The sequence below is a fragment of the Scardinius erythrophthalmus genome, assembly GCF_964197995.2.
Source record: "Scardinius erythrophthalmus genome assembly, chromosome: 16".
Classification (NCBI taxonomy): domain Eukaryota; kingdom Metazoa; phylum Chordata; class Actinopteri; order Cypriniformes; family Leuciscidae; genus Scardinius; species Scardinius erythrophthalmus.
The window spans coordinates 28,789,172-28,816,199 of record NC_138236.1 but is presented as its reverse complement, the minus strand read 5'-3'; the positions used below and the strand labels follow the sequence as shown (position 1 = coordinate 28,816,199).

Sequence of the window (27,028 nt, the reverse complement as noted above, 5' to 3'; positions counted from 1 at the left end):
GAGTGGGTGTGTGGGGTTAGTTAGAGGCGGCTGCTGTCAAACCCCTGCTTGCTACGAGACCACCTACAGCAACCCTGCCATCACACGGTCTATTTTTAAACCCTCATAGACAGCATGTAATTACACAGAAGCTGCAGGCACCGAGATACCCCACGAACATCACACTCCTCCCATTCTCTCCTCTTCTATGCTACCGTGTAATCGCTCCATATTGTTCCTGACCTGCAATGCTGCCTCAGCCTCTTCCAGAGCAGGCCTGGCTGCCTCCAACTTCTCTTTAGCGATGGCCTTGTCTGCAGAGATGCTGTCAACTATGGCCTGTGCTTTATCTTTGACCTTTTGAACTTCGACTTTGACCTTTTCAGCAGCCTGAGCCTTCACAGTCACCTCCTTCAACACCTGAAACAAAAATTTGAAAACGCTCATATTGTAAAATCTGTAGCATTTCATGCTATAATTCGGAGTCTGAGGCCATTAATTTATCATCTTAATGTTTCACAGCTCAGTATTGATCTTTAGTTAGCCTGTGACTGGGAGGCGAGTCTTTCACCTAATGGATACTTTCAAACTTTATTCAGCATGACGGATTTAATTTAGAATACAATGTATTTTTAGTACTTTTACAGGGAAATTGATCTTGGATTACTTTACCATACATAAAGTTAAAGTCCCAAATGAAACAGAAGCAACATATCTTTGTTACATACACTACCAGTCCAAAGTTTTGGATCGGTAAGATTTTTAATGTTTTTAAAAGAAGTCTCTTCTGCTCAACAAGGCTATGATTAAAAAAAACAAATAAATAAATAAATAAATAAATAAATAAATAAATAAATAATAATGTGAAATATTATTTCAATTTAAAACAACAGTTTTCTATGTGAATATATATCAAACTGAAATGTATTCCTGTGATCAAAGCTGAATATTCAGCATACTCCAGTCTTCAGTGTCACATGATCCTTCAGAAATCATTCTAATATGCAAATTTGATGCTTTAGAAACAATTCTCATTATTATCAAAGTTGAAAACATTTATCTACATTTTTATTTCAGGTTTATTTGATAAATAGAAAATTCAACAGATCATTATTGATCTGAAATAGAAAGCTTTTGTAACATTAAACAGTCAGTAAGATTTGTATTTTGTTTAAAACAAATCAATACTTTTATTCATCAAGGATGAATATTAATCAAAAGTTACAGTAAATCAAAAATTATTAATCAAAAGTTACAGTAAAGACATTTATAATGTTACAAAAGATTATATTTCGAATAAATGCTTTTCTTTTGAACTTTCTATTCATCAAAGAATCCTGAAAAAAAAAATTGTATACAACTGTTTTCAACATTGATTATAATATTGAATGTTTTTTGAGCATCAAATCCACATATTAGAATGATTTCTGAAGGATCATGTGACACTGAAGACTGGAGTAATGATTCTGAAAATTCAGCTTTGATCACATACATTTTAAAATATATTAAAATAGAAAACTAATTGTCATAATATTTAACAATATTACTTTTTTGTTTGTTTTGTATTTTTAATAAAATAAATGCAGCCTTTGTGAGCAGAAGAGACTTCTTTTAAAAACATTAAAAATCTTACTGATCCAAAACTTTTGACTGGTAGTGTATATCTGATTCTGAGTGCAACACACTATTAAAAAGAAAAACATGTAGGATGGGGATTTGATTCTATGCATTGGTTGTTGATTGGATTTCGATATAAAGGCATTGCACTCAAAAGTGGAGGCAGATGATTGAGAGCTTACAGGTGCATGTTTTAAGCACACTAAATGACTGGAGAAGTCCAACATACGTCACCAGAAAGAAGTCTGTTGCTTTCACCAGAAGGTCCAGCTATGATATTTTGGTTAAAACTTATCAAAACATTTTTTTTAAAAATGACATTATGTATTTTCATTTCATGCTGAATAAAGTTAACATAGACTCACAAAGACATGCACATCAGCATCAATCAATGCAACACAGAACATCACAATACATATCTCCCCATTCACACATATGGACTATGAATTCACTGTAAATAATCATAACATATTGCACAGCCCCTTGGACCCATATTTTTTTCTAGGCAGAAATGAGTGCATCAACAAGTTTAATCTTCTCCTGGGGACACTTCAATTTTCGAACAGGAGATGGTTAAATAAAACTTACAATGGAAAGTTATCTTCTGAGCCTGTCTAATGAGAAGTTAATTGTATCAGCTGGAGATATGCAATTAACACTGATCATTTTTTTAATGGCAGTTTTTACAAGGTGTGAAATCTGTGATTGTATCAGTTACTGCAATTATCTGTGATGAATATCTGATTAAACTCTGTAAGACTGACAGAAATTCTCAAATAACTAGTGCCATTGATCGATTAAAAATCAAATTGCATCAGCATCTTGTGCCATGAGAGCCATTGTTTAAAGAGTTACCCCCCCGTGGGGTGTTCACATTGACAGCAAGCTACACAGCATCATGGCACATTTGAATTTAACATACCCCCTACACTAAACCCAACCCTAAACCTAACTGATAATGTGAGCAAAAGTAAACGTGAGATGAAAACACATTTGCTGAAGCAACCATGCCATTTTCTTCTTCTTTTTATGAGGCTTTAGTTCTTTTGTGGAGAGTCGTGATTCATGTTCTCTTACGAGAGGTTCTCTCGTATTGCGTAAGTAGCTTACGCATCGAAAAGTCTTCTTTCTTCGAGATCTGAAGCCAAAAAATTATCCTTAATTTTGTATTCATTGTCAACGCAGTGCAGCAGCCGACAGACCTAGGCAGGCTGTATAAGCGTGCTCATTGGCTGCTCGGCTGCAACTGCTTAAGCCTATCGCTTCGCGCCCTCCACACCCTTCTAACCGTCAGAATGGGCGTGGCCAGCGTATATATATTCAGCGCTCACAGGCTAAAATTCTGATTTTCTTGTCTTCAGCGAAGCACTTCGCATCGCTGGATCTGGAGAAGCCGCCGCCGTTGAAACCAGCGACCAGCAAGCCTAGGACAGCGCCTGAAGAAGCCGGCCGCCTTCGCCGCCTTCAGCCTTCCGTGCCTGCTACGCTATCTGGCGTCATATCCTTTTCACTGCTGTGTGTTCGCCTACTGCAACACACCCTCTCCTCTAAAAGAGCACGGGCGTTTTTCTAAAAATGCCCCGTTTTTCTTGCGGCTCGTGCCACGCCCCGCTCAGCAACGGAGACCGCCATCCCATCTGCGCTCTCTGCCTGGGCCGCGATCACGCCGCCACCGCACTCTCCACGGGCGGCTGCCCCGAGTGCGAGGAACTTTCAATGTCGACCCTGCAGGCTCGGCTTGAAGTTTTCGACCAACATGTCTCCCCGCCCGTCCCTGCTGGGCCGCGCAAGAAGAAGCGCCGCTCACAGCGACCGCCGGAGACCAACCAGGCGCACAGAAGCTCGCCGGAGTCTCTCCCTCGAGTTTCTCCCTCGCCTTCCCCGCCTTCAGATAATACCCCGTCACAGGCCATTCTTGAGATTCGCCTTCGACGGTCAGGTATATCAGTACACCGTCCTGCCGTTCGGCCTGTCTTTGGCACCCCGCACATTCACGAAGTGCATGGACACGGCTCTCGCTCCCCTGAGGGGTCGGGGAATGCGAATTTTGAACTACTTGGACGATTGGCTGATCCTAGCACAGTCAGAGGCCGAACTCATCGCCCACAGAACAGTGCTTTTAAGCCATCTGGGCAGCCTGGGGCTTACGGTCAACTGGACCAAGAGCTCGCTCGTGCCCAGTCAATCAACCTCTTTTCTGGGTTTGGATCTGGACACTGTAGCGATGACGGCCCGCCTGTCGACACAGCGCGCGCGCTGCATTCGACGCCTGGCCGCGTCCCTCCGGCCGGGCAGCACCGTACCTCTCAAAACATTTCAGAGGCTACTGGGTTGTATGGCCTCAGCCGCAGCAGTGCTTCGGCTGGGTCTTTTACGAATGCGCCCGCTACAACGCTGGCTGAATGCCCGAGTGCCTCACAGAGCATGGGCTTCCGGCGGTATTCGCATCAGAGTGACTCAGAGCTGCGTTTCAGCTCTGAAGCCCTGGTTAGCGGCCGACTGGTACCAGCGGGGAGTGACAATGGGAGCTATCTCACACCGCAAAATTATCTCGACGGACGCTTCCACCTCAGGCTGGGGCGCTCTGTTCGAGGGCAAACCGGCTTTTGGCCTATGGTCAGACCGGGAAAAATGCCTCCACATAAACTGTTTGGAGATGATAGCGGTCGAGAACGCGCTCAGGCGCTTCCTCCCATTCATACGGGATCACCATGTGCTAGTCCGCTCGGACAACATGTCCGTGGTATCCTATGTGAACCGACAGGGCGGTGTCAGATCCAGGAATCTGTGCAGGCTGACAGAACGCCTTCTCGTGTGGGCTTACCGCTCGCTGCGCTCGCTGAGAGCCGCGCACGTATCGGGCCACCTGAATGTCGGTCCAGACAGACTGTCCAGGGACAACATTCCCCCGGGAGAATGGTCTCTGCACCCCCAGACAGTCCAGTTTCTCTGGCGCCTATTCGGCAGAGCGGAAATCGACCTCTTTGCGTCGAAAGACAATGCTCAATGCCCGAAGTTTTATTCGAAGAGCGAGGACGCGCTGTCCCAGACATGGCCCAGCCTCCCGCTGTATGCTTTTCCTCCGATCTCCCTGTTGCCACAGGTCATTTCGAGGATCAGAGAAACGCACCACTCAGTGCTGCTTATAGCCCCGCGATGGGAAAACCAAACTTGGTACCCAGAGCTAGTGAGGCTGTCGCACTCACCCCCGTGGCCGATCCCGGTGAGAAAGGATCTCCTCTCCCAAGCCGCTGGATCGATCTGGCATCCCCATCCAGAGCGCTGGTCGCTGCATGCATGGGTGATCAACGGATACCCGTTGACCTGTCAGAAGGGGTCGTGAACACGATCACACAGTCGAGAGCCCCCTCCACGAGACGGCTCTACGCGTCTAAATGGTCGGTGTTTTCTAAATGGTGCGCTACTCAAAACCTGGATCCGCGCGCATGCAGGGTCCCGCGGGTGCTCTCCTTCTTACAAGAGCTGTTGGAAAAGGGCAGATCCCCTTCCACGCTCAAAGTATATGTGGCCGCTATTACAGCGTTCACTGAGACGACGCGCGGCCGGGCAATGGGAAGGAATGAGCTCATTATCCGCTTCCTCAGAGGAGCTAGACGGATGAATCCCCCGCGGCCCCCCTCGGTTCCCTCGTGGGATCTGTCCTTGGTCCTGGCGGCCCTAAAGGCTTTTCCCTTTGAACCGCTTGAATCCGCGGATCTAAAGTATCTGTCGCTTAAAACCGTTTTTCTGATAGCTCTGTCTTCAGTCAAACGAGTGGGTGATTTGCACGCGCTATTGGTTAGCCCTGCATGTCTCGAGTTCGGGCCGAATGACTCGAAAGTCATTCTCAGACCGAGGCACGGTTACATCCCCAAAGCGATTGGAACCCCGTTTAGGGCACAAGTTATTTCCCTCTCGGCTCTGCCAGCATCCGATAGTGGGGACAGTGATAACCTCCTATGCCCTGTCCGGGCGCTGAGAGTTTACATCACGCGCTCCGCCGCTTTCAGGCGTTCAGAGCAGCTCTTTGTTTCCTTCGGCGGACGCACCAAAGGTCTTGCCGCCTCGAAGCAGAGCTTGTCCAGGTGGATAGCAGCAGCTTATGCCTCCAAACACCTGCAGTGCCCTCTGGGCATCAGAGCCATGGCCTCGTCGTGGGCCTGGTCCAGCAGAATTTCTATCCACGACATTTGAATGGCGGTGGGCTGGGCCTCCCCGTCAACATTCGTGAGGTTTTATAACCTGGAAGTTCCTGCCCTACAGGCAAAAATATTGTCAGTATAAGTGACATGTATGCTCTGCCCAGCTCCTGTGTGCAGACTACGTTCATATGCTGGCGCTATTCTGGTAACTAATCAGGGTGAAGTGTTTGACTCAGACCGGCTGATCCGTTCTGTTTCCTATTTCCCGTTACGCGCTGTTATCAGTGCTGGCCCGCGCTGCTGGCCGCCCGTATTATTCTCTGCCACGAGGGAATTTTTCTCTTCATGTGAGACCGACTATGTCGTTTTCCCCTACCCTTATGAGTGCTTATGTACTGTATGGGCTCGCTCCGCCGGCCCTACTGTTTGTACTGTTATGTTTATAGACCGGCCGCGCCGCTCTATTTCATATGCTGCATGAAGTGCATGTACTACGCTGGCCCGTCTCTCCGACCGGCCACATTTCCCAGCAGAGTGTTTTCCCCGGTTCCCCTGGGATTCATGGGCTGGATGCTCGGCGCACACGGCGTTGACAAAGGGTTCCCGATGCGTAAGCTACTTATGCAATACGAGAGAACCTCTCGTAAGAGAACGTACCCTCTTCTAGAGAGAACCGAGGTTACATTAGTAACCGAGTACGTTTCATGGCACTCGTACCCCTTTTTTAATCAATTATCTGCCCCGTAATCATAATTTGCGTGACCGGTTTTGGTGTTTTACTGCCTCTAGTGGCCATTTCAGATAGAATCTGTAGTGAAATGTATTTATAGGTTTTGCAGAAATGTAGGCCTAGGGAGAGGCATACTTCCAATGAACCTGGGTTGCAACACTGTGTTCATGATAATATTTATTATGCACAACTGAAATTCACATATAACTTTTTGCCACTTTTTCCACCTAGGGACAGAGAGGGGGGCGAGATAGGAAAGGAACATGAGCTGGGATAATAACTCAGTCTGCCCAAGGCATAACCCTGCTTCATGTTGATGCACTGCACATTAGGCATATGAATGTTTTCTCTGTAGAATGTAATTCTTTTTTTTTTTTGTATACAAGAAAACTGATTTACTGTCAAAAATAAATAAGATCTTATTTTTTACCAGCAATACATCTCATTTTTAATAAAATTTACAAAAGCTATGGCCAGTTCCACAACCCACTAAGCATCGATCAGTGTAGGAACACCAACAAACAACCAACAGTACAAAAACTTCTGAGTGTGAAAATCACTGTCAGCATGAAAAGTTTAAAAAGTTTGAGAAAAAAAAAAAAACTAGAGCAGGCATGGGAAACTTTGATCCTGCAGAGATTCATTCCATCCCAAATCAAACACATCTACCTGTAATTTTCAAAAAATCCTGAAGTTTGGTTAGATTTTTTTTAGGTGTATTTGATTAGGTATGGAGCAAAACTGTGCAGGACAGTGGTCCTCCAGGACCAGAGTTCACCATCCCTGATCTAACCTGGTAGGAATTGTACTCTTAAGGTGATCATGCAGTCAATCTGCACAATAGATTGGTTGTAAATAACTATAGGCCTGTAGCCTGTTATTTCTTTTAGGGACTCGTTTTGCCCACAGGACACAAACATGTCAATATCTGAGTAATAAACTGTGGTACTCTTGTCCCTGTATAACAAACCAAGAACTGAAATATCACCTGCAAATTTCATTTTTTGGATGATGATTAAAGCTATCAATCATGTATAGAGTGAAGTGAACAGGGAGCTGGCACACCCCGAGGGGCCTCTGTACAAAATGACCTGGGCTTTGAGAGAGTTTTGTTGACCTTTCCCATCTAACTATGTTTAGAAATGATAAATACCATAGAATGAATTGGAAATTATATTTAGGGAGACAATTATCTGGGTCTGGGAGGCAATAATCAACAAATACACACATTCTACATGTTTATTTACCATATCAGCCTTCTCGTTGGCTATCTGAAGCTCTTTCTCCTTCACCTCCAGCTCTTTGCTGAGGGCAGCAACAGACTCAGAGGCCTCCTTGAGTTTCTGGAGGCCGGTGTTCATCCTAATAAAACAATACACTTGGATTTAAAGTCTGTTATACATGGTTGCAGACTCCACATCATTATTTACAGAAAGTCAGAAGGGAATTCCCTATGAATGAATTGCACCTGCTGATAATGCTGTTTATTTGCACGCACTGTTTGAGTTATTTTAGCTCACGGTTCACTAAATTAATTATGCAAATCAGGAAACAATACAAATGCACTTGCAAAATCTTTCAGTAGGTTGTGGAGGGTGCAGCAGATTGCTGCAACATGGCATACTTTGCGGGCATTTTACTGTATCTCTCCATAGCATCCAATCTATCATCTGCTTTCCATGGTCAATGATACTACAGTAATTATGCAAGGCAAATAATGCTGTGTTTTGAATAAGGTAGAATTTATAGTTTAATTTACTTAAAAAGGTGCCATGTTTGGACATAAAGGATTAACAATGACTTTATTCAAATACACAAAGTGCAGCACTATTTCAACACCAGGTTTAGCACCTGGTTAAAATAAGATGCAAGTTTTTTTTTTTAACCCTTATTGTCAGAACATGATAAAATATATTTATAGCTTTTCTATAGATCAATATATAATTTTCTATATACTGTATTTGTTTTCCTTATTAATTTATGCTCTTGTTTTCTACTTTTGCTGATACTGACCTTTCGGCGAGAGTCTGAACCTCTGAGTGCTTCTCTTTGTAGATGGTCTTGTAGTCGTGTATAAAGGACAGGTAGGATTTGGGTGTGACATGTGTTGAACGTCGGTACCGCTGAAAATAATCTGCACACTTTTCTGCCACCCCATCCTGAAAAGAGCCCATGCACTGAACCACTTCCCCCTTTACCTCAGGAGTGCAGTCTATGTCATACCTGGACAGGAAGTGTTCTGACACTGAGGGAAAAATAAACAAAAATTTATTTGTATTATTTATTTGCACAATACATATATAAGCTGTTTATCTGGCTATAGACAGTTACAATCATTTTGCAACAACTGATTGCTGTGATGCTTTTCTTGATTGTGTTTCAATACATTTAAATTATTGCGACGATAAGAGCTGTTCTCCAAAATTTGATTGGTTTAAATTGTTTGTGTAACAGTGTGTGCTATTCCTAAATTACTTGTTTTGTGTCTGCATTCAAAGTAGACACACAAATTTACTTGGACAATAAATCATGGTGGTTATTTTCAGATTATCAGCATTATAAAACCTTAGTTTCAGGGTTGATTTTTTACAGGTAATCTTGTCTGGGGGGGGTTAACTTCAGTGGCTAGACATTGTTAAAAGATGCTGGGTCTCCGGTGTCAGTCATTCAAAAGTAATCATGTATTCTAAGTAACATGGAAATCACAAAAAGGGCATTATTTTGTAGTAAATCCGATTTTGAAAAGCTCCTAACGAGTGAAACAGACTTTCTCTCTTTTTTTTTTTTTTTCCTTGCTGCAAGAAGTTCTAATATAGAATAGTTTAATATCAAACAGTTCAATTGTTCAATATCAGTCACTTTGAATTTACAGTGATAGGTTAAAAAGTTAAAAAGTCTCTGGAACTGAGTACACATGAAGCAAAGGGGTCAAACTGGGCCAAAACTATTTGGAACAGTGGGGAAAAAAATTGGTAGTTCGCCAATCCAATCCAATGTACTGTATGCTCCATTCTAGTTTTTGTGTGATTCAGCACAAAATGTCCTGCATTCCTTCACAGAAATGAGATATTTTTTATTAGGGCATCAGAATCAGCACTAGATTTTAGGGTTCATCCTGGGTATATTGGACCTCTTTGGGTCTGACATTTCAAATTACTGACCTGCGATCAGAGCATCTTTGGGCCATCGGCTAAACCAGTCCATGGTGCATCCTGAAATAAGAGCAGGAAACTTCAAAGCTCGATTACGGAACCTCTCCCCAACTGGAGAGAAGCACAGAACCACATGAAGATTCTGTCTCACTCTGCTCATAAAATAATCATGTAGGTTTTCATTCGTGGGCGGTCGCCGTGGAAACTCTCGCTTCATGACTGGAATGAGGTCACTGATAATCTCGTCCATCTCATCTCGAGCAAACAGATTCGACACCTGTGGCAGAGAGAATATTTCACACCTCATTAGATTAAACCTAGCATTGGTTTCACATGGAATTTACGCCAAATGTACAATCATGATATAATGACACACCTGAGGGGACAAAATTGCTTCTTCAAGGAAGGGAAGACGTTTAAATGTTTTAGTCATTATCTGAATCACTTAAGGGATAGTTCACCCAAAAATAAAAATTTCAGTTATAGTTTATTCTAGTAGCATTCCAAACCTGTGACTTTATTTCTTGGACCACAAAAGAAGACATTCTAAAGACTGCACTGTTGCTTATTTTCTGGTTTGATGTCAATGATGATAGAAAGTTGATCACTGTAAGTCAAGTGTTTTATTTGTATGCCATCCGAGGGGAGGGCTCCGAGCTTTGAATATGGCCTAAACCTAGATATCTCCCCCCATCCTTGACTGAAATGGGAACAAGCCAAGAGTGAGGTGTTGGGGTTACGGAGGGATGCTACAAAACTGTCACTGGACAAAGGTGAGGGACAGCTATATATACAGGCTTCTCTTACGCAGATTGGTTGGATTACATGTGCATGCTCCTCCCGAACTTTGTCAAATAAGCTTCATTAGAATAACAATAACTAATCATAGACTTACAGTGTGGTTCAAAACATAATACCACTATACATTATAATTTGAGTGAAAAGTTGAACTGACAATTGATTTCATGAAAATGTCCTCCTTTTACTTAATTAGCAGCATAACGTGAACTATTCTAGGATGATTTGAGAATGTTCGAAGGAGCATTTTGTGTTGATTTTTTTTTTTTTACAAGTTAATGTATTACAAATGTACTTTTTGGATTAGTTACCAAGGAATAATTAAGTATTTTCTTTCTTTTTTTTTCTTTTCTTTCTCATTTTAGACCATGCTTCTTTGTTTTACATTTACAGAAATGTTGATGCCCATATCAAATTGGTTTCAAAATCAGCTTTTTTTCATCTAAAAAATATTGCCAGAGTTCGGCCTTTTATATCCTTGCCAGATGCGGAAAAGCTTATCCACGCATTTATCACGTTGAGACTGGATTACTGTAATGCACTATACTCTGGTCTCCCTGATAAACATATTAAGAAATTACAGTAGGCTATATCCGAAACTCGGCCGCACGCGTATTAACATACACAACTGTTCAGCAGCATATTTCCCCTGTTCTTTATGAACTCCATTGGCTTCCAGTAACGGCACGTATCGATTTTAAAATCTTGATTTTAACATATAAAGCCATTCATGGGATAGCACCGGAATACCTTTGTGATCTAGTTGTTCCTTACATTCCAAATCGTTCTCTCCACTCGTCTGACTCTTCTACTCTACAGCAGCCCACATTCAAATTAAAGTCGATGGGTGGTCGCTCCTTTACGGTTACCGCCCCGCGGTTGTGGAATAAACTTCCATTTGCGATTAAAAATTCCCTAACTCTGGACTGCTTTAAGAGGTCTCTAAAGACCCATCTTTTTAAAAATGCTTACTGTCTTTGAAGTGTATCTTATTTATATTTTTTTGTCTGATTTTTTTTTTGTTTTTAATTATTGTTTAATTATCTTATATTATGTTTACTATACTGTGTAGCGCTTTGGGTTGGAGAAAAGCGCATTACAAATAAAATGCATCATCATCAGAAACACCAAAACGTATTTATTTTCAGGCTTAAATTACATTTTGAATCCCAGATTTTCAATTTGGTCTGATCCTCCTCCACTATATAAGACAATGCAATTTTATTAGAACAGTCTACAGCAGTCTATCAGAAGGACTACACATGGATTAGTGCATGACTGGAACCAGGCAATATTTCACTTAAGTTTGGCCACACAGTCCTCCTGCGGCATGACAGAGTACCACACTCTTAGTCTCATAAAAAACCATGAGATAAAAATGTTGGAGTCTGTCTACTCATGTCTCTTGAAGACTTATCTTGCTTTTTCTGCTCTCTTTTCAGAATCTTGGATAATAACTTACACTAAACACCATTTGTTATTTCATCTGTCTTCCACATTGACATCATAGTCTCGCCTCATCAGTTTTCAAACTAAACCCTGAAATCCTCAAGGGCTTGTGTGTTTCATTAATATTCTTGAGCAGAGCTCTCGAGTGCTCTTCTCCTCTGCAGTCAATTCTCTTTATGTACTTAACAGCATGATTAATGAAATAACAAGCTTCACCAATTCTGGCTGACCAAAAACCTTACTTTATGACAGCTTTAAAACCCCTTAGTCGTGCACCCTGTGGTTGAATTATAGCCAATTATTCTCAAACCCCTTTATTTATTCAGGGATAGTGAGAAAGACACATTGGAGCATAGTGTTAATTCAACACATTTAGTAATTTCTTAAGCTCTTTATACTTCCCAGTGCTTATTCTCTTACTGTCTTCCATGTGGCTACCTACTCTTCTCTCTATTTCTTACAGGTACAACTGGAATCTTTTCCCACAGATCTCTGCAGATTTCCACAGAATTTCTTTCAGTACATTACACACTTTTCTTACCCCTTGCGTTTTTGTATATTAAATATTCTGCAAATTGAATTATGCTTTTAGCTACCATATACACATTAAACACATCTTAACCATGTTTTAATCCATTCCGAATAGTTATTACACACATATCCCACCCAAAACAGCACAGACAACACACTGTTCATGACAACCTCAAATTGACCCTCTAACATCATTACTGTCTTCCTTAATACTTTTTGCGCATAACAAAGTAAACTTGAGAACATATGTGCCTAGTTTCACAGACAAGTCTTAAGACTAGTCCCAGACTAAAATGGATGTTTGAGCTGTCTTAACTGAGAGCAACTTGCATTGACATATCTTAAAATATGTCAGTGCCATTGTTTTGTCTCTAGATGCACGCCAATGTTCGTGTCTATGGCACGTTCATATAAAAGCTACTTAAATGTCCTAATTTAACTATGACCTACTCCTCGCTTAATCTAAGTCTTGTCTGTGAAACCGGGCACATTTGTTCTAAAGTTTACTTTGTAATGTGCAAAAAAGTATCACTGTTAAAGGTTTCTGTTTTTACGTGATTTTTTTGTTGTCATTCATGGTTTTTGATTTTGGTTTTCGGTTTTCAATTAGGGTCAAATTGATCCGGAACGTAATGATCGTACCCAGAATTTTAACATTATACAAGGGGCTAAGGATTAAAGAGAAATAATAGAAATCAGGCTTATGGCTTGTAGGAAAATTGTAGACAATTATTGTAAAACTAAGTCATTAATTGTTTTGGCACAAGAAACCTCAACATGATCAAGTAAGTAGGTTTAAAATAAAATACTAAAAAGTTTATGGCTTCAGTCCTAATCAACTTTTAAGGGACAGGTCACCCAAGAATGAAAATTTACTCACCCTCATGTCGTTTCAAATCTTCGAAACACAAATTAGATTTTTTTTAAAGACATCTGAGAGTGTTCTGTCCTACACTGAAAGTCCAGGTAACCAAAGCTTAAAAGATCCAAAAGGTAATAAAAATGTATCAATATGAACCCAGTGGATTAATCCAAGTCATATGAAGAGATATGATCGCTTTATATGATGAAGAGATTTCATTTAGGCTTTTATCTCAACACGTACATATAGCGCATCAAATATGGTAAAAATGGAAGCTCAAACTTGTATCTTATGGGTTTGGAACAACATGGTGGTGAGTAAATGATGACAGGAATATTCTTGGAAAAGTTTACTGAAGTGTCCTGTCTCTTTCAATAATGTAATCTAAATAAACAGTTTGTCTATCCAACTCATCCCGCAGAAGGACAGTGCTTTCCCCTGAGGTGCGGTCATGTTAACGCAACACTTACCCAGTGCTACTCTGTTGGTTTCAGGGTGATGCATGGATTCCACAACAAGTGAGTTCAGCCACTGCTCTTTGGCAGGTGTCACATTGCAGGATGCATAGCTGCTATTTTTTCCCCTTTTGACAGCAATGCATCTCGTGCCTTACAGATCCCATTTATTTGTGTGTCATTACCACACAGAATGAGCTCTGTAATTTGTCAGAGGACAGGGCAACATGCTCCCTTTGTTTATTTTCATTACAGCACCTCAGGAAATCTGACTTATTTGCAGTGACATAAAGGTTGAGTTATAAGGGGCATACTTTGTAACCTTGGGAACACATGTAGTTTGGCTTATTTTACCATGTGTTCTAAAAACATCATGGAATGGCTCAGAAATGGATGCTGTGGGGCTTGTGGGGAAGGGTGTTTCTATAAGCATGATGTCAGAACGGTTCTCTGACCTCTCCTGATGAAAGGACGTTGTTCATGTACTCCAGGAAGGATTCCTCCTTGATCTCATTGTCAGTGAAAATAAAGCTGATGCCTTTGCCCTGTTGTCCAGCAGTTCTGTACAGGCCCTTCAGGTCCTCCATCAGGTTGGGGGTGTTGTAGGAACTACAGAAAACACAAGTTTAAGCAAATCAGCAGTCTTTATTCCTCTGGGTATCCCAAACCGAAGTTCGCAAACCCCAGGGAGTTTGTGAGTTGATAAAAATCTAAAATAGAACACTTAAAATGTTGTATTTGTTTGCCTGCAAATCAACATCAAAGAACTATGAATCAGTGAATCATAGTCATATATCCTATAATATTGCTATAAAGCCTAGCTCATCCTCAATTTTAGATTTGATTGCACTTTTCTTCTTGGCATTCTTTCTGGCCTATAACTGTGTTAATTTTTCTGAACACATGAAACAAATCAAAATGCTACTGTTTATGAATAAATACAATTATTAGTACAATTTGTATTACACAGCATATGCTGTCAATGTCCTTTGGAAATGCCTTTTTAATTACTTTTTTAAAGTGTTTTCTGTATAGCGAGGAAATAAACAAAACTGATATGTTGCCATTTTGCAACACTTTACCAAAGAGAGTTATGGAATTGGGTGAGAAAAGACTGCCTGGATACAGAGAATTGCGAGCAGCTTGTGTTTTGAAGGCAATAAGGTAAAATCCATCTGTTTTCTCTAGAGACTCACACACATAGTTTGAGATCAACACCAGATTCATTCATATTCTTATCAAATATAAGCTGCAATGAAAATCTCCAAATAAAAGTAAAACTGCCAAAGGCTTGCTGCTGTCATCAGACAGGAAACAAAGAAGAGCACTGTGGAATTACAGGTGGCTACAGGCAAAACCTTCCATTCCTCAGAAAACGATTCCCTCCAAATCCCCAGAGTCAAAAATAAGCCAATATATAAAAAGAATAACTTGACAGATGGCTCCCTGTCTTTCTCCAGACTTTAACGATTAGCAGGTATTTCCAGTTTCAATTTTAGCACTGAATTATCAATTGCATTGGAAGACAAGGGTCTGAATTGAAAATGTCCAGTCTCATTGTCTGAATCAGACTGAACAGTTGATTGGATATGGGATCTTTCCTCTTTATAGTCTGCAAAAGCAGAGCTAAATTGAAAAGGGGAGGCCAGAACACTCTTATACACAGATAGCATCTACTGGAGTATGACTAAACTGTATTACACAAGAAAATGTGCTTTATGACTTTTGACATTTACACAAAGGAAAACAAAAGCACTGCTATAACAGTGACATGTTTATTACAGTGCTATACATGTGTTATTAACTAAGTTATTACAGTGTAATGTAAAAAGCTCCATTGTTAAGACTGTCTAGTGAAGATAGCCTTTGTAAAGACCATCTGTGATGAAGATGTAGAAATTCAAGTTTAATGCAAATTTTGCATTATCTAGTACTCAAACAATAGGACACAGATTCAATTTCATCTGTCTCCCTGAAGGGGAAAAGTCGAATAAATTCGAATAAAGAGGCTATGAATGATTGAGTTTGCGAAGGTGACTCACCGAGTGAGTGTAATCTGAAAAGTCTTGTAGCCAGCAATAAAAGACGCTAGTCTTGTCAGACTTTGTTTTCCAGAACCCCCTACACCCACCAGGAGGGCATTTCCCCGAGGGGTCCTGATGATCCGAGAAATCTGGGGAAACAGAGTGTAAGAGACAGAAAGACAGAAGCCACCTCATTACCATGCAAAATGTTTATATACACACTCTGGCTCCTGTAATCAGCAGAGAAAGTGAACTGGAATAATCAAAATTTCTTGAGAGCGCTACACCTCTCTTTCTCTTTCATGATAGAAGGATGCTTATTCCCTATAGCAAGGTTATTCTTTTCAACAAACACAGATGAATTGTTGAAATCATTTCTGAGCCCTGAAAATGTTCTCATGATAACAAGGGCAGGATTACCAAACTGGCCAGGGGTTGGCCCTGATGATAACATGCTGTCAATACAGAGATACAAGAAACATTAGTGTAGTATGATATTTTATGTACCTTAACCAGATGAATCATGGCATCCCTGAAGAAAACCATATCCATGCCTGCTCCTCTGATGCTCTCATTGTAATGACTCAAAAACATGTTCAGCCTCTCCATTAGACTATCAAAAGATTTGATAGGCTCGTATACTTTTGGCATGTCGAAATCAGTTTCCTCTGGCTCCTCACCTGTTCAGATATAAAAACAACACAAACAAAAGTAAAAGCCAATCAACTCTCTATTGCACAATATGTGGGCAGGTGCTTTATACTGTATGTATGTTCATACTAACTTTAAGGATGGTCAGTTAATTTGGTGACCATCTTGGTTACGGGCAAGGGCTGTTTTTTGTTTTGTTTTGTTTTTTACTGATGTCATCATACAACAAATTTCAAACAAAACAAAAGTGTAACAGACTTCTAATATGACAAGAAGATTTTAGCTAATTAAATTTTTATACATTTTTATTTGTTTCTGATCATTACCTGTGGCCTCAGGTGCATCTCTGAGAAAGTCCACAAAGTAGGAATCCACCCCAAGATCCACAACCACTCGTTCATCTTCCCCAAGCTCTTCTTCCACCAGCTTGGCCAGTGTGTAGTCAAACCAGGTCACATCCTCTGGGGCAGTAAACCGGTCAGCAATAACACGTTTGCATTCATGCTTCCACAGCCGTAGTAATACCTGGGCCAATATTTCATACACAATTTTGAGTAATGTGTAGGGTATTACTTAAAGAACACTGGAACCAAAATGCTTTTCTTGACATTTGTTTCCATTTGATAGCTCTTGAATGTCTGTAGTCTTACTGTATTCATACTAAAGTACCCTGACAGTGTTTCTGCTACTGACTTTTTAAAAGAACAATGGCTCATTCACTAATAATTGGGTGGACTATTTAGTATTTGTAGGCACAGCAGAACTTCTCACAAAAAATCTCTGCCTAATTCACAACACATGAATTTGTTTTTTATCGCTTCCGCGTAAGCCACGCAAACCGGAATATGCCTGGTGCAAAATGTTTCGCCGGCAGGGGATAACCGAACATACTTCTCCAATACCCTCCTCGGAGGCAGTGAGCCTCCCAAGTTCCGCCACATTGTTGGGTAGAGACTGGACCACACTCACTGGAATCAGCTGCACCCTGAAGCACCAGAGGTGGCAGAAAAGTTCCTTTTCACATAGACATCTAGCTTTTTATCTAGCTATTCACTATTTAATTCCTCAGAATCAAATGCAGCCAAATATAAACCAAACAAGTAAACACGGTCTGGATGAAAGGCCGAATATATCATATTAACACAGGCATCTAACTTCTCAAAGCCAGATGTGTATTTATCATTTAATTCCTCAAAATTAAATGCAGCCAAAGACCAACCAGACAAGTAAACACGGTCTGGATGAAAGGCTGAACATAGTATATTAATACAGGCATCTAACTTCTCAGAGTTAGATAAGTATTTATCATTTAATCACTTACAATTAAATTAAACCAAGCCCAACCAAACAAGGAAGCACGGTCTGGATGATAGGCTGAATTCTATATTAGAATAGTTCAATATACAAATAAAGAATCATTTGTTGCAAACACACATAGATCGCCAGAACGCCCACCACACACCAGCTTATTGGTGATGAAGCCAATCAATATCACATGTGGATGATTAAGAGGCCATGATGATGGATAGAGGCCAATGGGCAAACTTGGCCAGGATGCCAAGGTTAAACCCCTACTCATTTTAAAGAACATCCTTTGATTTTTTGTGACGACAGAGAGTCAGGACCTCAGTTTAATGTCTCATCCGAAGGACGGGCTGGATGGATGGATGTAATGGATGGGTGGATGGATAAGAATCATTATGGATGGATGAATGGATGGATGAATGAATGGATGGCAATCAAAGTCATTACATTTACATACATACAATTTTCATCCCTAGATGTATGTAAACATGGTTAATATGGTAATAAGTATAATCATGGATTCATGAAATTTCATTTACTTTTTCTCAGTGTCTAAATAAGAATATAAATGTAGTTCTACTCACATCAGGCAAGTTGATGACCTCTGCATTCACACTGAGCATTCCCTGCCAGATACGGGAGAGGTCACGCAGGTTAAAAATGTAGTGGAAGTTGGCGGGAGTGGGCAGCATTTTAACCTTTGTCATTTGCCATAGTCTTCGGGTCAGTGGAACCAGCCTGGCCACTGTGTTGCGTACTTCCTCTGAAAATCCCCGACGGGAACAGTAATGGCCTGTGCCTATCACCCCTGCAGCAGGAAACAATATATATTGCAAATGAAAATGAATGAAAAAGGGTTGATCTATAGCAGACAAAGGTGAAGGACAGAATGAGCAAATGTGACCTTCCTGAATAATAGAATACTGAGTTGAATAAGAATCACAGTTGTCACAAATGTCAATATTACACACATATATTGAGGTGTGTAGGATAACCTGCATGTGAGCATGATATATCATATCAATAGAAAAAAAGATCTGTCAACGAAAAGATCCAGACCTTCAGCCGAGCAGGGAAACGCCCATAGTCAGAATCAATATGCATATACAGAATCAGTTCTGCTTAAGCAAAGCTGTTGACAACCTTGACCAAATTAAATGAGATGTGATAAATAATTTCTCTGAGCCAAGAAGCATGGTCCAGATACTTCCTTTGTGTTTCTGCCTTTCATAATATTTCATAATGCATGTCTAAATGCATAATTTGACTGATTTTTCCATAGCATTTGATGTTTGACTCCTTCTCATTGGATTATTACAATATTTGCAAAAGGAATATTGGGAGATGTGAAATCGATATTAGCCACTGGCAAACAAAAGGTGCAAAAAAGGTCCATTGTCTATTGTCAATAGTGTAGCAATGCATGAAGCACAGGTCAGACAGAAGTCACTTTCAAACCAGGCAGCTTTCTGTTGGTCAACGCGGTGAATTCGTGTGACCAATTTGAACCCATTGCAAAATCTGTGTGGGGAAATATTTAACCCCTCATGCAAAAATCCTGCTCTTGTGAATTTCTATTGAAATTGATGTGACTGCACCTTAAAGCGAAAGATATAAAAGACTGTCTTAAAACAAATGTTCATTCATGTCCTGCAGCCCCATAACTAGAGTAATGCAAGAACTAAAGGAAGGAGAACATTTTCACTTAATTACGAATATGGCAGCAAAACACTGCTAAATCAGTTTGGCCAGAAATTTTGCAGTGTGCTGAATACTGATAAATAAAAAAATATCTGTAATTGCCTCAAATTGACCTCTAGACAATTTAGGTTTTGAATCTATGGTAGTAAAGCAATGGATTTGTACTGTTTTGGAAATGGTAGATGACAATACTAACCAAAGATCTTGTCTATGGAGGCATTGGAAGGAAGAGTACAGTTGAAAATAGAAAACTGCCTCTTCAGCCTCTGGGGGACGTCATTTCGTCCCCCTCCAGGGTGGATCATAGCTGCCAAGAACTGGACATCCACAATGTTTGTGAACTCTCCTGGTTTCTCCAGGTTAAAGAAGCCATTTTGCTCCATCAGCTGGCGAACTATTTCATTGGTGACCTTTGAAGAGAGGAAATGGATTCTGTGAATATATTTATTTGTTTAGACTTTGCAAACAGAGAGTCCATTGTAGTAGAGAGTAGATGTTTTAGCACCCAGTGCACCAAATGAATTATGCAAATAAAGCATAGTGATTTATGATCAGAGTTTATTAGATCATAATTTGATGAATGACTGCTGACATGTCTAAGAGAAAATGCACACAACTGTATCCTTTAAACAAAATAATGTTTACCACCTACTTTGTGAGGGGGGGGGGGGGGTTGGCACGACATACATTTTACAAGGCAAATAATTATGCATTTTGGCAACAATAACCTTAATTCCCACATAAAGGAGGATGTTTGTACCGAAAAGAAAGACTTTTAAAAAAAGTGGATTGTGGGTGGTTAGTGAAAAGGATGCAGGTATTTGCCCTGAAACTGTTTCTTAGGTCTGAAACTTCACCTCATAAAACGAAATGTACAAACATATAAGTAGGGGCTCTTAATTTATCATTATATGCAATATCTTACCTGGTCACCCCACTCATTGATCACAGGCATGTTGATGTCGTCAATAAAGATGGACATTTTCTTCCCTGCCGGAGGGCCGTAAGTGGTTCCCATTCGTTTATCTACATAACTCTCCACAGAGCGCTAAAAGGTCACAAGACACCGAAACAACCATATATATGCTGATTACTCACAAACATAAATTAAGAAGCTCAGATGAGATTTGGATCAATAACACAAGTCAATAATGAAGCAGGGAATGTGATGAAACAGCAACCAGGCTGAAAAAAACTTTAACACCTGAGCCTGGGGATTGCAAAGCACATAGATGCATTCAGTCCCTCATGGGTTTCTTGGTCTAACATTTGCCCAAACACTTTAAGAAACGTGTAAATACAATGCAATGTGTGTGTATATGAATGTATTTCACACCAACATTCAAAAGTTTGAGGTCGGGTAAGATTTTTTAATTTTTTTGAAAGAAATATTTCACCAAGGCTTTCACCAAGGCTGCATTTATTTGATCAAAAATGTAGTAAAACAGAAATATAGTGAACTATTATTACAGTTCAAATAGCTGTTTTCTATTTTAATATATTTCAAACAACAATTTTTCACCAGCCATTACTCCAGTCTTTAGTGCCACATGATCCTTCAGAAATCCTTTTAATATGTTGATTAGGTGCCATTTCTAATTATTAATTAGATTAACATTTAACAATTATTATTAATATTTTTGATACTTATTCTGGATTAATTGATTAAGTAAAAAATAAATAAAAAACAGCATTTATTTGAAACAGAATTTGTTTAGTAACAATATAAACGGTTTAAAGTCACTTCTGATCCATTTAATGCATCCTTATTAACTATTAATTTTCTACCATTTTCTTTTGTACACAGTAATGTGCTATAAAACTTTTAAGAGTATCATGCATAAAACACGCTGCACACGCAGATCTAAAAGTGAAAGAATGATGCATATGACACAGAGTGCCTTTTAGGAGAGATTTTGTGTGTGTGCAATACTATTTGACATAAAAACCAGCAATGTAAAATATTGTTTTGTGTTACAGCATTATTTATTGAAAAAAAAGTTGAGTAGCTTCAAAAATATGATATTGTTACAGCTGTATTATGTTTGGATGTGTTCCTTTGTTCTAGTTTCCTCCCACTCATCTGTTTCTATGGAAACTAAATCAATCATCACAGCTGTTCATCATTTCGCTCATCACCATTGTATATTTAAGTAGTTCCTCCTTGTGCACTCCTCAGTTGTCCGGTCTCACATAGTTTGATTGTTATTTGCCTACCTATTCTGAGTTTTTCAATAAATCCTGTTCCCTTTCAGTCGCTCACGTTCAACGTAACGTCGACATGACAACGTAATTGGGATCACTTCAGGAAGCCCTATCAACTTCGAGTGTCTACAGAATGAGCCAATGAAAGTTGGCGTGTGTGAATCGCGTCACGCGCCCCTGCCCCGCAGCACGGGTATAAACAGGAAGCGGGCACACACATACATTGTCTTTCACTTCGGAGCCCAGCGTTTGTTTGACTTCTGAAAAATACAGACTGCCTTTGAGAACGAGAGGACTCTCCTTTGTGTTGGTGTGATGGCGCGATCAGCGGTGGCCGTGAGCATTGCAGGTCACAACTGCTGTTTTCACAGCACTGCTGTTCTGTGTATTGTGTGTGTGTGTCGGTATCGGTGGGCGTTTCCCTCTGTGTGTTATCACACTACGGCTACCCCTGGGTGCCTCAACACTAAGAGAGTATTTAAAAACCTTATTTGTTTTCACTAAAAGAGCAACACAAGCGTGACCCTGCGTCTTTTACAAGATGTCATTCTGCTTGTGCGTTTCTGGATGCCGTTGTTCCCTGGCGCCCGCACATGGCCACAGTAGTTGCCTCTCGTGTTTGGGCATTCAACACGCTGAGGCAGCTTTTGTGGATAGTTCATGTTCCAATTGCGGGGAACATCTCAGCGCTTAGATCGAGACTCGCTTACCTCAAGGAAGGTGCAGTCCCCTCGCCTATTCCCCGATCTAGTGTTTATTCAGCTCCGCAGAATAGACCTACTTCAGTGCATGACCAGGGTGATCTGAGGATTACCGTGAGGGCTTCCCCGTCGAGACAACCTCCGCAGACCCCTCACGCCTCACAAGCGCTGTTGCCATTGGAGTCCCTTAGCGAACATCTTGGTCCTTCTCCGGAACGACCAACCGTTTCCTTTAGGGCTCCTCCTGACGACCAGATGTCGATCGCAGCATTGGAGGGGGAGCTTCAGTCCTCTGGAGATGACGACACGGCTGCGTTACCCCCCTCGGGGCGTGTAGCGTTGTCCAAGACTTATCCAGAATGGGCGACTATGCTTTCCCAGGCCGCCGAGAAGGTTGGGCTTGCGTGGAACCCTCCACCATGTCCTGAACCTTCTCGGTTGGACGATTGGTTTCTCAGGGCGGGCCGTGCTGGTTCTCAGTGCGCCGCCCCGGTACCTTTCTTTCCGGAGGTGCATGAGGAGCTTTCTAGGACGTGGAAGGCACCGTATAGTGTCCGAAGCCGTCCCAGTGGCTCCTCCCCCCTCGCCACCCTCGACGGCGGGGCAGCTAAGGGGTATGTGGATATCCCCCCAGTGGAGCGGGCCGTCGCGATGCAACCTTTTGGCAGGGTTATCCACGCCTCCCGTCCAAGGCCCGTAAGTTTTCGTTCCGGTCTAACGGCAAAGGCTTACAAGGCCTGTGGACAGGCTGCTTCCGCCCTCCATGCCATGGCGCTCTTGCAGGTCCACCAGGCCCAGGCGCTCATGGACATGAACGAGGGTGGTTCTGACCCAGAGCTCCTTCGGGAGCTCTGTGTGGCAACCGACCTCGCCCTCCGGGCGACGAAGGAAACCGCACGTTCAGTCGGTCAGGCGATGTCCACCTTGGTGGTCCAGGAGCGCCATCTTTGGCTCAGCCTGGCGGATATGAGGGACACCGATAAATACTGGTTCCTGGATGCCCCTCTTTCCCAGGTTGGGTTGTTCGGCGACGCGGTCGAGAGCTTTGCCCAGCAGTTCTCGGCCGCACAGAAGCAGACGGAGGCCATCCGGCACATCCTCTACTCGTCGCCGAGGTCGGCCTCCTGCGCCGTCCTCCGCTCCCGCTAAGCCCCAGCAGCAGCAACCATCCAGGCCTCAGCGTGGAGCAAGCCATAGGAAGCCGACCCCGCCTGTCCAGGCCGCTGCCAAACCAGGAGGTAAGCGTCAGTGCAAACGACCCTGAGACAGGCGGCCCAGAGGTGGATCAAGTTGCTCTTCAGGAGATGGCGAACACGCCACTCCTTCCCCCGGTGGAGGGCCGGGCAAAGAATCTTTTTTTTCCTTTTCTTTTTGTTCTGCCACTGACCCATGGGTGGTACCCACCTTTTAAAAAAAAGAGCAATTTCTGAAACCTCTGGGCCCCAAGAGGGCGCGCTTGGCAGTCGATGACGCCATGCCTTGTCACTCCCAAGCCCCTCTTTCATCGCCAGCGGGCAGCAGTGGCTGTGTCCGCCTCCGCACTGACGCCTCTGCACACTCACTCTGCCCTTCGACGGAAGCAGGTATGTGCTGCACCACACACTCAGACCCCACTTCGGGCCGCTGTGCCGTCCGAGTCGGGTCCCTGCATTCCACCGCGCTGCCCCACCCCGGGTACGTCTGTGGTGCCGTTGGTCCCGCTTGCTCGGTCTCTAGGAGCCTGGTTAACGCTTCCCAGCCCATCTTGCTGGCTCATCCGTACCATCAGACTCGGCTATGCGATTCAGTTCGCCCGGCGCCCCCCTGCTTTCAAGGGCATTCTGTTCACCCATGTTCTGGCGGACAATGCCCCTGTGCTCAGGGCAGAGATCGCAGTCCTACTGGCGAAGGACGCGATCGAGCCGGTCCCTCCAGCCGATATGAAGACCGACTTCTACAGCCTGTACTTCATTGTACCCAAGAAAGGTGGTGGGTTACGACCAATCTTGGACCTGCGCGTCCTGAACCGGTCCCTTCACAGGCTACCGTTCAAGATGCTTACGCAGAAACGCATTTTCAAATGCATCTGACCCCAAGATTGGTTTGCAGTGATCGACCTGAAGGACGCATACTTTCATGTCTCGATTCTCCCTCGACACAGACCGTTTCTTTGCTTTGCGTTCGAGGGACGGGCATATCATTACAAGGTATTACCCTTCGGGCTGGCCCTGTCGCCCCGTGTCTTCACGAAAGTCACAGAGGCGGCCATTGCTCCCATGTGCGGGCGTGGTGTTCGCATCCTCAACTACCTCGACGACTGGCCCAGTCGAGAGAGCAGTTGTGCGAACACAGGGACATGGTGCTCAGGATTATGCCGCTCGGATTGCTTCATATGAGGCCGCTCCAACACTGGCTCCACGATCGAGTCCCGAAATGGACGTGACAGAGCGGCTTGTGCTGGGTCCAAGTGACTCCCCACTGTCGCCAAACTCTCAGCTTGTGGTCGGACCCTTCATTCCTGCGGGCAGGTGTTCCCCTGGAACAAGTGTCCAGGCACTCTGTGGTCTCCACGGATGCCTCTGCCACCGGCTGGGGGGCCACGTACAAAGGGCATTCAGCTTCAGGTATGTGGACGGGGCCTCAACTGCATTGGCACATCAACTGCCTCGAGTTGTTAGCAGTACGTCTTGCACTGAGCCGCTTCAAAACGCTGCTACTAAGCAAGCACGTACTGGTCCGTACGGACAGCACTACGACCATTGCGTATATCAACCGCCAGGGTGGTCTACGCTCCCGCCGCATGTCACAACTCGCCCGCCATCTCCTCCTCTGGAGTCAGAAGCATCTGAGGTCGCTTCGTGCCATTTACATTCCGGGCCTGCTCAAATGTGCAGCCGACAGGCTTTCACGGCAGCAGGTGCTACCGGGAGAATGGTGACTCCATCCCCAGGTGGTCCAGCTGATTTTCAGGCACTTCGGGACCGCACAGGTAGATCTGTTTGCCGCCCCAGACACGTCTCACTGCCAGTTGTTCTATTCCCTGACCGAGGGGACCCTGATGTGATGCTCTGACACACAGCTGGCCCCGGGGCCTACGTAAGTATGCGTTTCCCCCAGTGAGCCTTCTAGCACAGACCTTGTGCAAAGTCAGGGAGGACAAGGAGCAGGTCTTGCTAGTTGCATCGTATTGGCCCAACCGGACCTGGTTCCCGGAACTTGTGCTCCTTGTGACAGCCCTGGCCCATCCCTCTGAGAGAGGTCCTGAACTCCCAGAGTCGGGGCACCCTATGGCACCCACGTCCAGACCTCTGGAAACTCCATGTCTGGAAACTCCATGTCTGGTCCCTGGATGGGAAACGGAGGTTCTAGGTGACCTACCCCCTGCGGTAGTTGACACCATCACTTCCGCTAGAGCCCCCTCTACGAGGCGCCTCTATGCGTTGAAGTGGAACCTGTTCGTTGACTGGTGCTCCTCTCATGAGGAGAACCCCCGATCTTGCTTGGTCAGAGCCGTGCTTTCCTTCCTGCAAGAAGGGCTGGAGCAAAGGCTGTCTCCCTCCACCCTTAAAGTGTATGTTGCCGCTATTGCCGCACATCACGATGCTGTTGATGGTAAGTCTTTGGGAAAGCACGACCTGATCGTCAGGTTCCTGAGGGGAGCAAGGAGACTGAATCCTCCTCGCCCACTCTCTATACCCTCTTGGGATTTGTCTCTGGTCCTTTCGGCTCTTCAGAGACCACCCTTTGAGCCTCTGCAATCAGCTGAGTTAAAAATCCTGTCCTGTAAGACAGTACTCTTGGTTGCATTGGCCTCTATCAAGAGTGTAGGGGACCTGCATGCATTTTCGGTTGAATTCGGCCCGGATGACTCTCATGTGATCCTGAGACCCCGGCCCAGATACGTGCCCAAGGTTCCTACCACTCCCTTCCGGGACCAGGTAGTGAACCTGCAAACACTGCCTTCGGAGGAGGCAGACCCAGCTCTGGCTTTTCTCTGTCCCGTCCGCGCTCTGCATCTGTACGTGGACAGAATGCAAAGCCTCAGGACCTCAGATCAGCACGCTTTCCCAGTGTTATCCAAGAGTTCCTCTGTGTGGGGTATAATGGAACAGCAGTTGAACTCACTCTACGCAGGTCTTCCGCCCCAGCAGTTGGGGGTCTGAGAGTCTTGCGTAGGGTGCTGGATGTGGCAGCAACCGTGGCGTTTTCCATGGGATCCCAATTACATTGTCACATCGACGTTAGGTCGAACGTGAGCGACTGAAAGGGAACGTCTCGGTTACTAATGTAACCCTCGTTCCCTGAAGGAGGGAACGGGAGATGTAACGTCCCGTCGCCACCGTTGCTGACCATCGCTGCATGGCCGTCACAAATCTCGGCTCCTCAGCGAAAAACAATGTGTGCGTGCGCCCGCTTCCTGTTTATACCCGCGCTGCGGGGCGGGGGCGCGTGATGCGATTCACACACGCCAAAGTTCATTGGCTCGTTCTGTAGACACTCGAAGTTGATAGGGCTCCCTGAAGTGATCCCAATTACGTCATCACGTCGACGTTACGTCTCCCGTTGCCTCCTTCAGGGAACGAGGGTTACATCAGTAACCGAGACGTATTATTTTCTAATCATCTTCGTCTTCTTTGAATCACCGTATGGATAATATGAATAAATAGAACTGAGCTACTGTCTTGTAGTCTATGTTTAGTGAATGTTTAAAAATGTTTAGTTGTTTAGTTAGTTCCTCTCTAAAAAA

At 43.3% G+C, this 27,028-nt stretch overlaps 1 protein-coding gene across 1 annotated transcript in view; it reads right to left on the bottom strand.

Moving 5' to 3' along the window:
* dnah5 (dynein, axonemal, heavy chain 5) overlaps window positions 1-27,028 on the bottom strand; it is a gene marked incomplete at its 5' end in the record, with an annotated part of 161,185 nt that overhangs the window by 46,199 nt on the left and 87,958 nt on the right. The window contains 11 exons of the mRNA XM_081387820.1: window positions 223-399; window positions 7,716-7,830; window positions 8,482-8,713; window positions 9,630-9,897; window positions 14,171-14,324; window positions 15,758-15,888; window positions 16,247-16,419; window positions 16,717-16,915; window positions 18,280-18,503; window positions 19,593-19,806; window positions 20,322-20,444. Of these exons, the coding sequence (XP_081243946.1) occupies window positions 223-399; window positions 7,716-7,830; window positions 8,482-8,713; window positions 9,630-9,897; window positions 14,171-14,324; window positions 15,758-15,888; window positions 16,247-16,419; window positions 16,717-16,915; window positions 18,280-18,503; window positions 19,593-19,806; window positions 20,322-20,444 (2,010 nt within the window). The remainder of the gene's footprint in view (window positions 1-222; window positions 400-7,715; window positions 7,831-8,481; window positions 8,714-9,629; window positions 9,898-14,170; window positions 14,325-15,757; window positions 15,889-16,246; window positions 16,420-16,716; window positions 16,916-18,279; window positions 18,504-19,592; window positions 19,807-20,321; window positions 20,445-27,028) is intronic.